General features: G+C 30.1%; 1 protein-coding gene across 1 annotated transcript; it reads right to left on the bottom strand.

The window, feature by feature from the left end:
• Window positions 1–4,554: 4,554 nt before the first annotated feature.
• On the bottom strand, window positions 4,555–9,108 carry LOC130676120 (organic cation transporter protein-like). The gene is made up of 7 exons (XM_057482117.1): window positions 9,050–9,108; window positions 7,629–7,772; window positions 6,757–6,996; window positions 6,418–6,676; window positions 6,163–6,331; window positions 5,425–5,720; window positions 4,555–5,342 (listed from the first exon to the last, which is right to left on the bottom strand). The coding sequence occupies exons 1-7, from the start codon at window positions 9,050–9,052 to the stop codon at window positions 4,882–4,884; spliced, it is 1,572 nt and encodes a 523-aa protein (XP_057338100.1). The 5' UTR covers window positions 9,053–9,108; the 3' UTR covers window positions 4,555–4,881.
• Window positions 9,109–11,962: the final 2,854 nt, after the last annotated feature.

Below are 11,962 nucleotides of genomic sequence, written 5' to 3'. Positions count from 1 at the left end.
TAACTGTAAAATACAAATTAAATACTACCTATAGAAAGAGTTTTAAACATTAATATATTAAAATTTTCATATATGATAATAAAAAATAATCATAAATATGTCACATCGCTGATAATATATATATATACATAACATACACTGACCGAAACAAATATATATTATCAAGAAAAAATGCTTGAATTGAGACATTAGTTACTTAACTAACGCCAAGCAATTATTTTCTTCAATGGAGTAAAATAATTACTTTATTCAAGTATTTTATTTATTCAATGTCAGTTATTTATTTGTTCAATGTTAAGAAAAAAATTTGATTTTGTAAAAAAAATATGATTAGATATGTCTTTTTATATACAGTAGACTCGCGATTTTCTTCCAGTCCTCGGGGATTTTTGGAAGAAAATCGAGAGGTTAAAAGGCGTGGTAATTGGTAATGGGGATACGTATGTGTGAATATTTCGTGTATTTGTGCAAGAATAAAGGATCTTCAAGGAACATAGTGTAATATTCTAATATCTAATATTTATCATTTAACTCATCATATCAATGTGTGAAATATAGTTATAACTATTTTGATTTGTATACATTGTAGAATTAGTAACATTATTTGAATTATCGTTACAAATCTTAATTGACATGGTCCTTATATGATTGCTTTCATCCAAAGTAATATAAAAACAGTTATTAACCATTTTTTCGCTACAAATTTCTGAAAAACTTTCCTTCAAAATGTTAATAGCTATTTTATTTGATCTTTAGGTTTACTAAATAATGCGATAATAGCAAGAGCACAAGTAATACTTTTCAATCTGTTTTTGAATATATCTGTAAATTACTGGAATACGCAAAAATGAAAAACAAAAAAATTGTACGTTGTAAAATAAGTTACAGTTTGTCAATTATTAATATTTTTTTTAACTTATGAGTACATTGCTTACTATTAACTAACACTTATTATATTACGTACTGTATTACGTACTGTTGGGTAAACCAGTATGGAAAGGGTTCTGCGGGCGGAGCTACAAGGCAGTTAAAGTTAGAAATGACATAAAAAAAGGGTAAAATGGAAGAAAATCAAAGCGGAAGAAAATCGCGAGTCTACTGTATAAGGTAAGCGACCCAGTACCCGATCAGGGAACTATAGTACCTGATCACTCATGTATTTGTATATCTATATTTACTAAATTTTACTAAAAATACTCTCTAAACATGGATTAGTGAAATAAGTGAATATTCACTAATTTAGAGTGACAATCAAACCACTTTTTGGAATCAGTGGTTCGATTTGCACTCTAAATCAGTGATTATTCACTTGTCTTCACTAATTCATGTTTAGAGAGTAGATATACAAAGACATTAAGTGATCAAGTACTAAGTTCCCTGATCGGGTACTAGATCTTTTATCTTAATATTGTTTAGATTAGTTATATGAACGTTGATAAACATTTTTTTTATAAATAATTAATTTTACCCTACCTAAGATTCGAACCTAGACCGATCACGCGAGACTTATGACCTGTACGTTTGAGCTCGCTCAGCCACGATGGCTTGTTGGAAATAATGTTTTTAATAAACTTAAGGGGGGGGGGGTAGGGTTTTTAAATTATTTAAAAAAAATTTTTTTTTTAATTTTTTTTCTGGATGAACAATATGTCAAGAATATTGTGTACAAATTTTAAATCAATCCGGGTAAAACTAACGGAGTTACAGCGTTTCAAATGACCGGCCGGTATATCTGATTCTTATACCTGCCCGACCTGCCCCTGCATACCCCTAGTAGAAATCAGCTGCAATTTTCTTTGTTCTTCCGAATCCCTTTCTCCGGCTGTGTGTCTTTCAAAGGATGTAAACTGATGACTCAATATAAGTATAAAAATTCATATTCTTTGATTGATAGTTTATTTCAAATTTTCACGAATAAAAAACTTTAAATGGATTTTCCAGAAAACGTTGTTTTTAAAGTCCGTGAACATCATAACTCAAAATGTACTGAACCGATCCCTTTGAAAATTTGAACATTACTTCTTCACATAAATCAACAGGTAACTACGAAGAGTTTTTTTTTGTTTTTCATTTTTTTTTCTATTTTTTAATAACAAATTAACCGCGATTTTTTGAGCTAAAATCGCGTTTTTCACTTCCAAGTGCTGCAAAAAATCGAAAAAAAAAAAAAAAAAAAAAACTCTTCGTGGTTACCTCGAGAAATACATCAACTTTAAAATGCATATCAATTTTTTTTTTTCCGATGATCCGGTAACGAGTTATGATGTTCACCGCAAAACGACTTTTTTTCGAGGCGCCTCCGGAGATTCAACGTCACCAGCTTATTAATCAATATTTTTCGTTGAAAATTTTTTCTGATATTCTTTAAAAGTTGTACAATAATATGTGATTAAGTTTAATGAAATTATATTACTCGTCTCGCCGGGAAAAAATCACAAAAATATGCTTTTTTTTCGCCTTTAGACCCTACCCCCCCCCCCCCCCCCCCCCTTAAGTTATTCATCGATGTGTGTCATCTTAAATAATAATTTCCACAACTAAAAAAAAAAATTTTAATATTTAATATATTTATATTAGGCCGATTAATTGTGTCTATCGAGAGTTATCGTGTTTATGAAGTTTCATACGCAACAATTGATAGCACTGGTTTCTTGAGTTAAAATAATTTATTTTGAACTAATAAAATAACGAATGGACTTAATATTAGGTTCACATTGTTTGTTAATAAATTATATATATGCTAGTATACAATTTCTTATTTTGGTGTAATTAAAAGAGGTTAGAAATATTTTGGTGTGAGTAAAATAGTCGAAAAAAAACCGTTCATAAAGCACCCTCAGCGCTCTCACGCTTGAAGTGTGCAAAAATTAAAAAATTTCAATAACATATTATAAAAAAGGCCATTCGGCAGCCGAAATGGAAGGTAGATTTTCCAATTAATCTATATAAAAAGTTTCATACATACATATCTTGTGATACATGTTAGTGTATAGTCATGATATGAAATTAGGCTCGTTTTCTAAGAGTGAGAGTAAAAAAAGACAACGACTATTTTCGATAGAGAACTTCAGATAGTTGGTTTGACAAAACATTATATAGGTAATGTACTAAACTAACCTTCACGTAAACAAAGTATAGAAATTTTAATTAGTATGAGATCATAATTGTAATTACTATTACGATGGCAAGATCAGTTATAATTATAGGACGTACAGGTACGATTGAAACAGCATAAATAATAAAAAAAATACTTTTAAAATATAAAATAGCAGTGAAATTTACAGGTTCTTTTGTTCACACTATAATACAACTGACAAAATTGTATTATAATGGGAAATGCATAAGTTATGTGAAATGAAAACCATATTTTCAACATTTTTTGATTCCATTAAAATTTTTAAGGCTATCAAATTATTGGAAGAAATGGTCAAAACATTAAGTTTAAGGTCTTTAATTAAAGCTTATTAGACAATCTTTCAAATACTTTTTACTGGAGTTGTCTATCAGTTTTAGTTTTAATGTTATATGAACTTCAACAGTGAATAAAAACTGATTTTTTCGAAAACTCGTGGAAATTTCAAACAGCCATAACTTCACAACTATTCAAACGATTCAGCCCATCTTTGAACTTGATCAAGATAATCGCCTATAGAATAAGTGTGAAAAATTTCATTAAGATCCGATAAGAACTGTAGGTGCAATCGTAATGACAAGACCAGTTATAATCATACGTCGTAGAGGTACATTGGATACATCATAAGTAATAAAAGAAATACTTTTAAAATATAAAATAGCTGTGAAATTTACAGGTTATTTTGTGCACAATAAAATACAACTGACGAAATTTGATTATAATGGGAAATGCATAAATGATGTTGAATGAACACCATATTTTCAACATTTTTTGATTCCATTAAAATTTTCAAGGCTATCAAATTATTTGAAGAAATGGTCAAAACATCAAGTTTAAGGTCATAAATTAAAGCTTATTAGACAAGCTTTCAAATACTTTTTACGGAAATCATCTATGAGTTTTAGTTTTAAAGTTATATGAACTTGAAAGTGCATAAAATGTTTTTTTTTTTGAAAAATCGTGGGAATTTGAAACAGCCATATCTTCTAAACTAATCGAACGATTTAGCCCATCTCCGAACTTAACCGTGGTAATCGCTCATAGAATAAGTGTAAAAAATTTCATTAGCACCCGATAAGGATTCTAGGCGCAATCGTGTTCTCAAACCTTGGTTCTATTACATATATATATATATATACATACATATATAAATTTTTCAACGAATGGTATTTTCGAACTCTACTCAACTAACTATGATAGGTTGTGACAAAATTCCTTGAAAAATCGACCATGAGGACAAATACAATACCTAGATTTTTAAAAAAATCTACCTAATGAGCTATTTTCTTTTCAATAATTAACAAAAAATAAATTAAATTTTCAATCACTTATTTCTTCAGTAAATTTTATATATTTATAAAGATTTCCTTGCATTTAATAATTATAAAGAAATCCACAAATTATCATTAATATAACGGACAAATATTTAACATTTAAAATATCATTGGTCGATGAAAAATATATATTACAAACTGCAAAATTTTTATTAAATATCGATAAATATAAAACATAATATAAAATGTTAAAAACATACGATACTATGGAATTTCATATGTCGTAACAACAATAATAATAAATTTATTAATTATTTCAAAAATATGTGAGGAATATGGAGGATATTGGCAAAAATGAGCATCCTAGAAAAATAATTTAATTATTGGGATTTTTATTTCTTACCAATAACTTAATGGTCTCTCTATTCTACACCTAAAAAAATTATTTGTTTTCGAACGTTCTATAGCCTGTAATTAAATTTCTTGAGGTATCATGAGACAAAAAAATCCAGCTACTAGTGTTAAACTACCACAAAGTGTAGTAGGAGCCCACCAAGCAACGTAGCCTAATAAATCAACAATATATGGTGCTGTCATGGATCCAAATTGTCCCATTACAAAGTTCATTCCCATAGCAGTATTTCTAACGTTGCTGGGAAACAATTCCGAAATAAATATTACGTTGATTGTAAAACTTGCTGACAAAAAAAATTTTGCTACTAATGCTAATCCCATAATTATGCTTTTACTTTCTTCGGGGACAGCTAAAATTGTCATCATTAATATAAATCCAGCTGTATACGTTATAACGATTGATTTTTGACAGCTCAAAAACATTAAGACCACTGAAATCGACATATGTGCTAAAATTTCATTAACAGATACTATTGACATATAAATGTAACGGTTTGATTTGAAATTATCGATACTAAAAACTTAAATATAAATACATTTAGTTAATTAACTTGTTTTATATAGATTTAATTATTTTTAATGAAAGTGAATTAAAACTCTTACCAAGTGAATAACTGACCACTGCTGTGACATAATTTGTTAAGTACATAATCAAAATTTTTTTTCTCAAATCCGAATGTGTAAATAAAAATTTTACGCTTTTGAAATTACGATAGAAAAAACCTTTAGATTCATTCAATGTCGCAGGACTATCTGAAGATGACAATGTTCGCTCATTTGTTGGATTTCCTTCAATATGAGTCGGTATCATAAATGATTTGTGATATTTTTCGATGATTTGCTGAGCTTCATCAAGACGATTTTGTGATATTAACCATCGAGGTGATTCTGATAAAAAGCTAATAAACGTACAAAGTCTCGTATATGTAATAATTCATTAATTTTTACAGAAATTTATCTGTTTAATTTTATTAAATTAAAAATTTATTATATTAATATAGGGTCGGGTCAGAAAAAAATGGTATTTACAAATTATGGCGAAAATAATTAATTAAATAATGCTGTTAAGCAGGAAAGTATGTGTTCATGCACTCACACATATGGGAATATACGTGAAGCGTTTCACACTTTCGTATTATGAGGAAGGGGAATTGGGCAGGATAAGGAAGGAAACTTCTTAATGAAAAGTCTATAAATAAATTGAAAAAAATATGGATAGCCTGAACTGGAAGTCAAGTCTATGCCATAGTCCATTCACCGCCGGTCGTAAACATGGAGAATAAGGACATAAATCGTCTGCCGTAATGCAGAAATGTGTTACAGTAAAAATAATTTACTTACAAAATCACAATAATTATTGGCAGTGAGGAACATGCCATTGTCAGTTGTAAGTGTCTCCAATTAGGCAAAAAATACGCCATACTTATGAGACAGAAAATTCCAACTGAATACATAGAATCGACAACAGCAAATAATATCTTTCTTTTTTGATTTTTTACAGCTTCTGACACTATAAATTTTTTTATATTTTTAGTAGAGGTAGTAATCATTTGGTAATATATATAAGCTTACGTTATGATATCGATTATTTCTTACAAAGAGTGTACGCAGTGGAATACATAGCACCTATACTTATTCCTGTAAGGAATTTTAAAATAACATAAGCCCAAAACCATGGTACGAATGCACTCAAAGGCCCGACAATAATATATAATAGCACACCAATTATCAAAAATTTCTTTCGTCCATATTGATCTGCATATATTCCCAAAATTCCATTACCCAAAACCTTCCCGAATACATATACTAGAAATGTATTGGCTCGATATAGTTGTTTATCACAAACTAATTGCCACTGAAATTGATGAAAAAAATAACATGTTTAGTATTACTATTTGTTGTAAATTATAATAATTTGTGCTGATTGTTGGATACTTCATTAACAATCGTTGACCTTCCGCTCTCATTGAACATATGTGATGAACAGAATATTATATTTGGCATTAATATAAGATTATTGACATATTGTACGGATTTATCGTATCCCAAGTCCACGAGATGTGTATAATTGTAATCATACTGTTGGCATTCGTTATTTATAGAAATACTTTTTATTTGATCAATAGTCCAATTGGCCTCCGAAAGTTCTGGAATGTCGCACCAATATTCGGGTATCTTTTTAAACATATAGTTGACGAAGTATTTATTATATTGATTATAAGAAAGAGCTGCAGAAAAAAAAAGCGGCCAACCCAAAATTTTCAGTTAAAATCATTCTTTTATAGTCAAAAAAATAACACACGGAGAAAAATGTTGGTTCAAAACCTACTAATTTTTATTATGCTGTCGACGAAACTTGAAACAGTAAGGGAAGCATCCACAAAATTATTATGCTCATACGAAAAATTATTATGCTGTATCATAATACTTACTACGCGCGAGACACTTATCGATAAGATTTAATAAAAATTACTTCCATACATTATAATAATTGTGATGCGGCATAATAATTTTTCATAAGAGCATAATAATTTTGTGGATGCTTCCCTTACTGTTTCAAGTTTCGTTGACAGCATAATAAAAATTAGTAGGTTTTGGACCAACATTTTTCTCCGTGCAGCTTCTATGAAAAATTGAAAATTAAACAATATGGAAAAAAATAGTACCTAATTATCTTTTGATAATATTAATATACGATTAAACAGTATTTTGGTATAATGAAAATTAATGTGCAGAAAATATTTCGGGATCACCGTTTCAGTTTTTCTTCCCTTCTCTATATATATTTAGTGAAATTCAATGCAAACCTCAGCGATGAAAACATAAGACAAGGAATTTAATCCATTTAATAATGAAGTTGCAGTATTAAGAGAAAAGACAATCCAAATAAATATTGAACCTGTTTCCAGTTCATCCAATGCTTGTAAAAGATATTCTCCCTTTGTTAATTGCTTTTTTGGAATATCCATATTTAAATTGTTTTAATCACATCCAATATAATTTTACAAAAAACAAAAAAATAATAAAATATTAATCAGTAAACTATGAATTTAAATATTAATATTGCAAAAAAAAACTGTGTTCGTTCTTTTATGTCATAAGTAAAACTAACAATATACTAAAATGAGATGGATGCTTTTAACAATTACAATAGTAAACCAGTCAAACCATCTTTATTAATTAGTTAATTAGCCCTGGCGGTTTTGAATCACCTTGGAAACACCCTGGAAACAGGGTGGAATCACGGTGGATCCAGGGTGGTTACACGGTGGGCTTTTTTTCATTTTATCACCGTGGAATCAGGGTGGGTACACCGTGTAACCACCCTGATTCCACGGTGGTTACACGGTGTACCCACCCTGATTCCGGGGTGGTTACACGGTGTACCCACCGCGATTCCACGTACATCGCGTATTCACCGTGTATACACGGTGATAAAATGGCACAAACCCACCGTGTAACCACCCTGGATCCACCGTGATTCCACCCTGTTTCCACTCCCAGGGTGTTTCCAGGCTGTTTCCAGGGTGATTCAAAACCGCCAGGGAGTATAAAACAAGATATTATGTATACATTTGTTTTTTTTTGCATTTTGCATTTTGCATTATGCAAATGCATAAATTTAAATTTTCCATAACACACACAAAAAAAAAAAATTCTCGACTGAAGGTAAATAAATATTCTTGATTCAAGAAAATTTTTTTGGAGACCTAAATTTTCTCAGATAAAGTAGAAATCTTCTCCAACCAAGACGAATTCTCTTGGCTCAAGAAAATCTTGACTTGGTTCCCGAAAACGTTTGTCTTCAAAAATATTTTCTTGACTCAAGATATCTGTTTTTTCTGTGCATCTATTTCCGCGTGCCATTTGTTGATATGTTTACATAACAATGAATCAACTTTTTCACAAATTAACTTTGGTTATTTTTTTGCATTTTGTTGCTATACTATTGTTAATGTAATTAATAAATTAGTTAAATAATGCTGTTAAGCAGAAAAGTATGTGTTGATACACACACACACACACACACACACACACACACACACACACACACACACGCGCGCGCGCGCGCGAACGGGAACATATACGTGAAGCGTTCCACACTTTCGTCTTATGATTTTAGAGAATTAGGATACACGGAAAAAAAAATATTGCTCCTCGAACGATCTAAAGTATAGTAACTCGTAGATCGTTACCACAACAATACGTATGCTTATGCTAACAATACCATATCGTTCCAGTAACTATCTATTAGATAGCTGTGAGCCCTGTACGACTTTCCGTAGCCATCACTTCACACGGCATCGTCTAACCGGTCTAACCTTAACTAAACATCCATTTTCGCGCCAACTTTTGAATATTGTATAATTGTTGCTAGCAGACGTTAAATAAAAAAAATAGTGTAAAAAATAATTGTGATGTTGAAATATGGACCCTCGGGTAATTAATAAATTAACCGAGTAGAGTCTCCACAACTATGTTGATATATTTATTGATAAGTGTTTTTTTATGCTTTTTGTAATAAAATATTTCATAACCAAAAATCTAAATATTATATATTGTCGATGTTTTATAATTTAAATGTGATACGTAAATAGAAGAAAAATAATTAATAAACAAATGAGATCTGAATTATTATTTAATTTAAAATTAAATTACTAATAAATAAATTCAAAAAATTAAAAGATATATTTATATTTATATTTAAAATTTATTTAGACTATAACTAACTAATAAATCAGTTTTATAAATTATTTTATTTAATCAAAGTTATTTGCTTATCATTTATTTATGAATGATGAAGGTTTTTAAATATCTCATATAATTTTCAATGTGCGTGACGTCAGATAGGGCTCAGAACGATACCGTATAGATCTCAGAGATATCCACCGTATTGTTGTCAGAACAACAATACGGATACAGTAGATCGTTGCAGTAACAATCTAGTAGATAACTATAGCGGCTATAGCGTATTGTTACTGTAACTATACAGTATACTTCTGAGAACAATATTTTTTTCTCCGTGTATAAGCTGTTGTAGATATTGTAACTAAAACTATCACGGAAAAAAAAGTAAGCAAAATTTATTATATTGAAAGAAACCCAAAACCACCAATGGGATCTGATAGCTTTCACTTTCGACAAAAGTAAACAATTACTATTCCATTAGTAAAATGTGCTATCATAAATTAAAAATCACTAAACATTTGTATCTTTTATTTATGGAACAGTAATTTCTTACTTATGCCAAAAGTAAAAACTATCGGATCCATTTATGGTTTCGGGTTAATTTCCATAGAGTAATTATAACTAAATTTTGAAATCCGTTTTTTTCCGTGCACTTTTTAATAATTATTATTTGACTTTGAAGGAGTATAATTGTAATTAATCAGATTTTATGCTACTTTCTTTGATCTGTCATATTATTTTTCAACTATACGATTCAAATATTTATTAATTTGTGTAACTTATACATAAAGTTTTATAATATTTTTAACTTCCCGCTAAGAAAATCGACGATTTTCGAAAAATTGGGCAGTTATTGTTTTCACCCCGATTTGCGAAAATCGAAATTTCTTCAGATGTCGACGTTTTGAGGTCCTAGGAAGCTATTCTGACTATTTTCAGAATGATGTCCGAGTGTCTGTATGTATGTATGTATGTATGTATGTATGTATGTATGTATGTATGTATGTATGTATGTATGTATGTATGTATGAATGTATGTATGTATGTGTGTGTGTGTGTGTGTGTGTGTGTGTGTGTGTGTGTGTGTGTGTGTGTGTGTGTGTGTGTGTGTGTGTGTGTGTGTGTGTGTGTGTGTGTGTGTGTGTGTGTGTGTGTGTGTGTGCGCGTGTGTGTGTGTGTGTGTGTGTGTGTGTGCGTGTGTGTGTGTGTGTGTGTGTGTGTATGTGTGTGACCGGCTTATAACTTTTTAACTAATGAACCGATTTGGATGGTTAAGATGGCAATCGAAAGAGCTTGTTGGCCATCAACTTTTCTGAAAATTTCAGATCATTTGATCAAGTAGATTCGAAAATATTGGCGAATTACGGACAAAAAATTTTTTTTTTTTAGTTTTTTATTGATTTCTCAGAAACGACTCGAACGATCGACTTCAAAATCTATTTAGCTCTAGAACTTAATAAACACGTCGATTGCCGCCTCAACCATCGAAATCGGTCGATTCGTTCGTGAGATATCGTGGGAGACAGAAATGCTAAAAACGGTTTTTTTCGAAAAGCATGGGATACAATAGTATTTTCGAGCTCGAAGAGCTCGAAAATGTACTCACAACAACGTTTTCGAGCTCAAGGAGCTCGAAAACAGCGGGAGGTTTTGGGGCTGGCCCGCAGGGTCAACCGATAGACAGATTTTTTTATTAATAACCCCCATGAAAAAAATGTGTAAAAAAAATATATGTTAAAATATAAAAAAATATATTTTTAATAGCTAACTTTTGGCCTATTTGCGTATATATTTTGTATATATATTTAAATCTATTTATTCCAAAGACTTTTGAATTACTTTAGTCTATTTTTTTCCAGTTCTCTCTAATTTAATAAAATATTTAAAATAAAAAACTTGCAATGCTCACCTTGTTTTTAAATTCATCACTTTATTGATAACAAATTTATTTGAGGAAAAAAAAATTTCAAATAATCATCATTTGATATACTTTACTTTATTTATCCACTAAACACAATTTTATCGGTAAATAATAAAAAAGTACATCTCTAAATCTTGAAAAAAGCGCCATCTGCTATAAGAAGCGCGGCATCGTAACCATTTCAAAAAATTTCTTCTAGACCTTTTAAACAACAAATCATCTTCAAGATCCAACAGAACAAACCAATCATATCCATTATGAAATGTAAACGAGATAAAATATTTGTCTCTCATTGTGTACGAAGCTTAATGTACACATTATTGTTTCCATTGTGTTCACATCATAACCATAAGTAATGTATGTGTAAAACCCCGTATATATGTATGCGTCAGCATGCACGTGTGTGTCCATACATAAAATTCATATTTAACACAGATACTGAATGTGTAAACATGTATAGGGTGAGTTTTAGCGCCTCTAGCGGTAACAATGAACTTTAAAAATTTTATGTACCGAAGTTTCGGTTTTCCT

The sequence above is a fragment of the Microplitis mediator genome, chromosome 10 (assembly GCF_029852145.1).
Source record: "Microplitis mediator isolate UGA2020A chromosome 10, iyMicMedi2.1, whole genome shotgun sequence".
Taxonomy (NCBI): domain Eukaryota; kingdom Metazoa; phylum Arthropoda; class Insecta; order Hymenoptera; family Braconidae; genus Microplitis; species Microplitis mediator.
The sequence above is the reverse complement of the archived record's forward strand: the minus strand, read 5'-3'. Positions and strand labels throughout refer to the sequence as shown.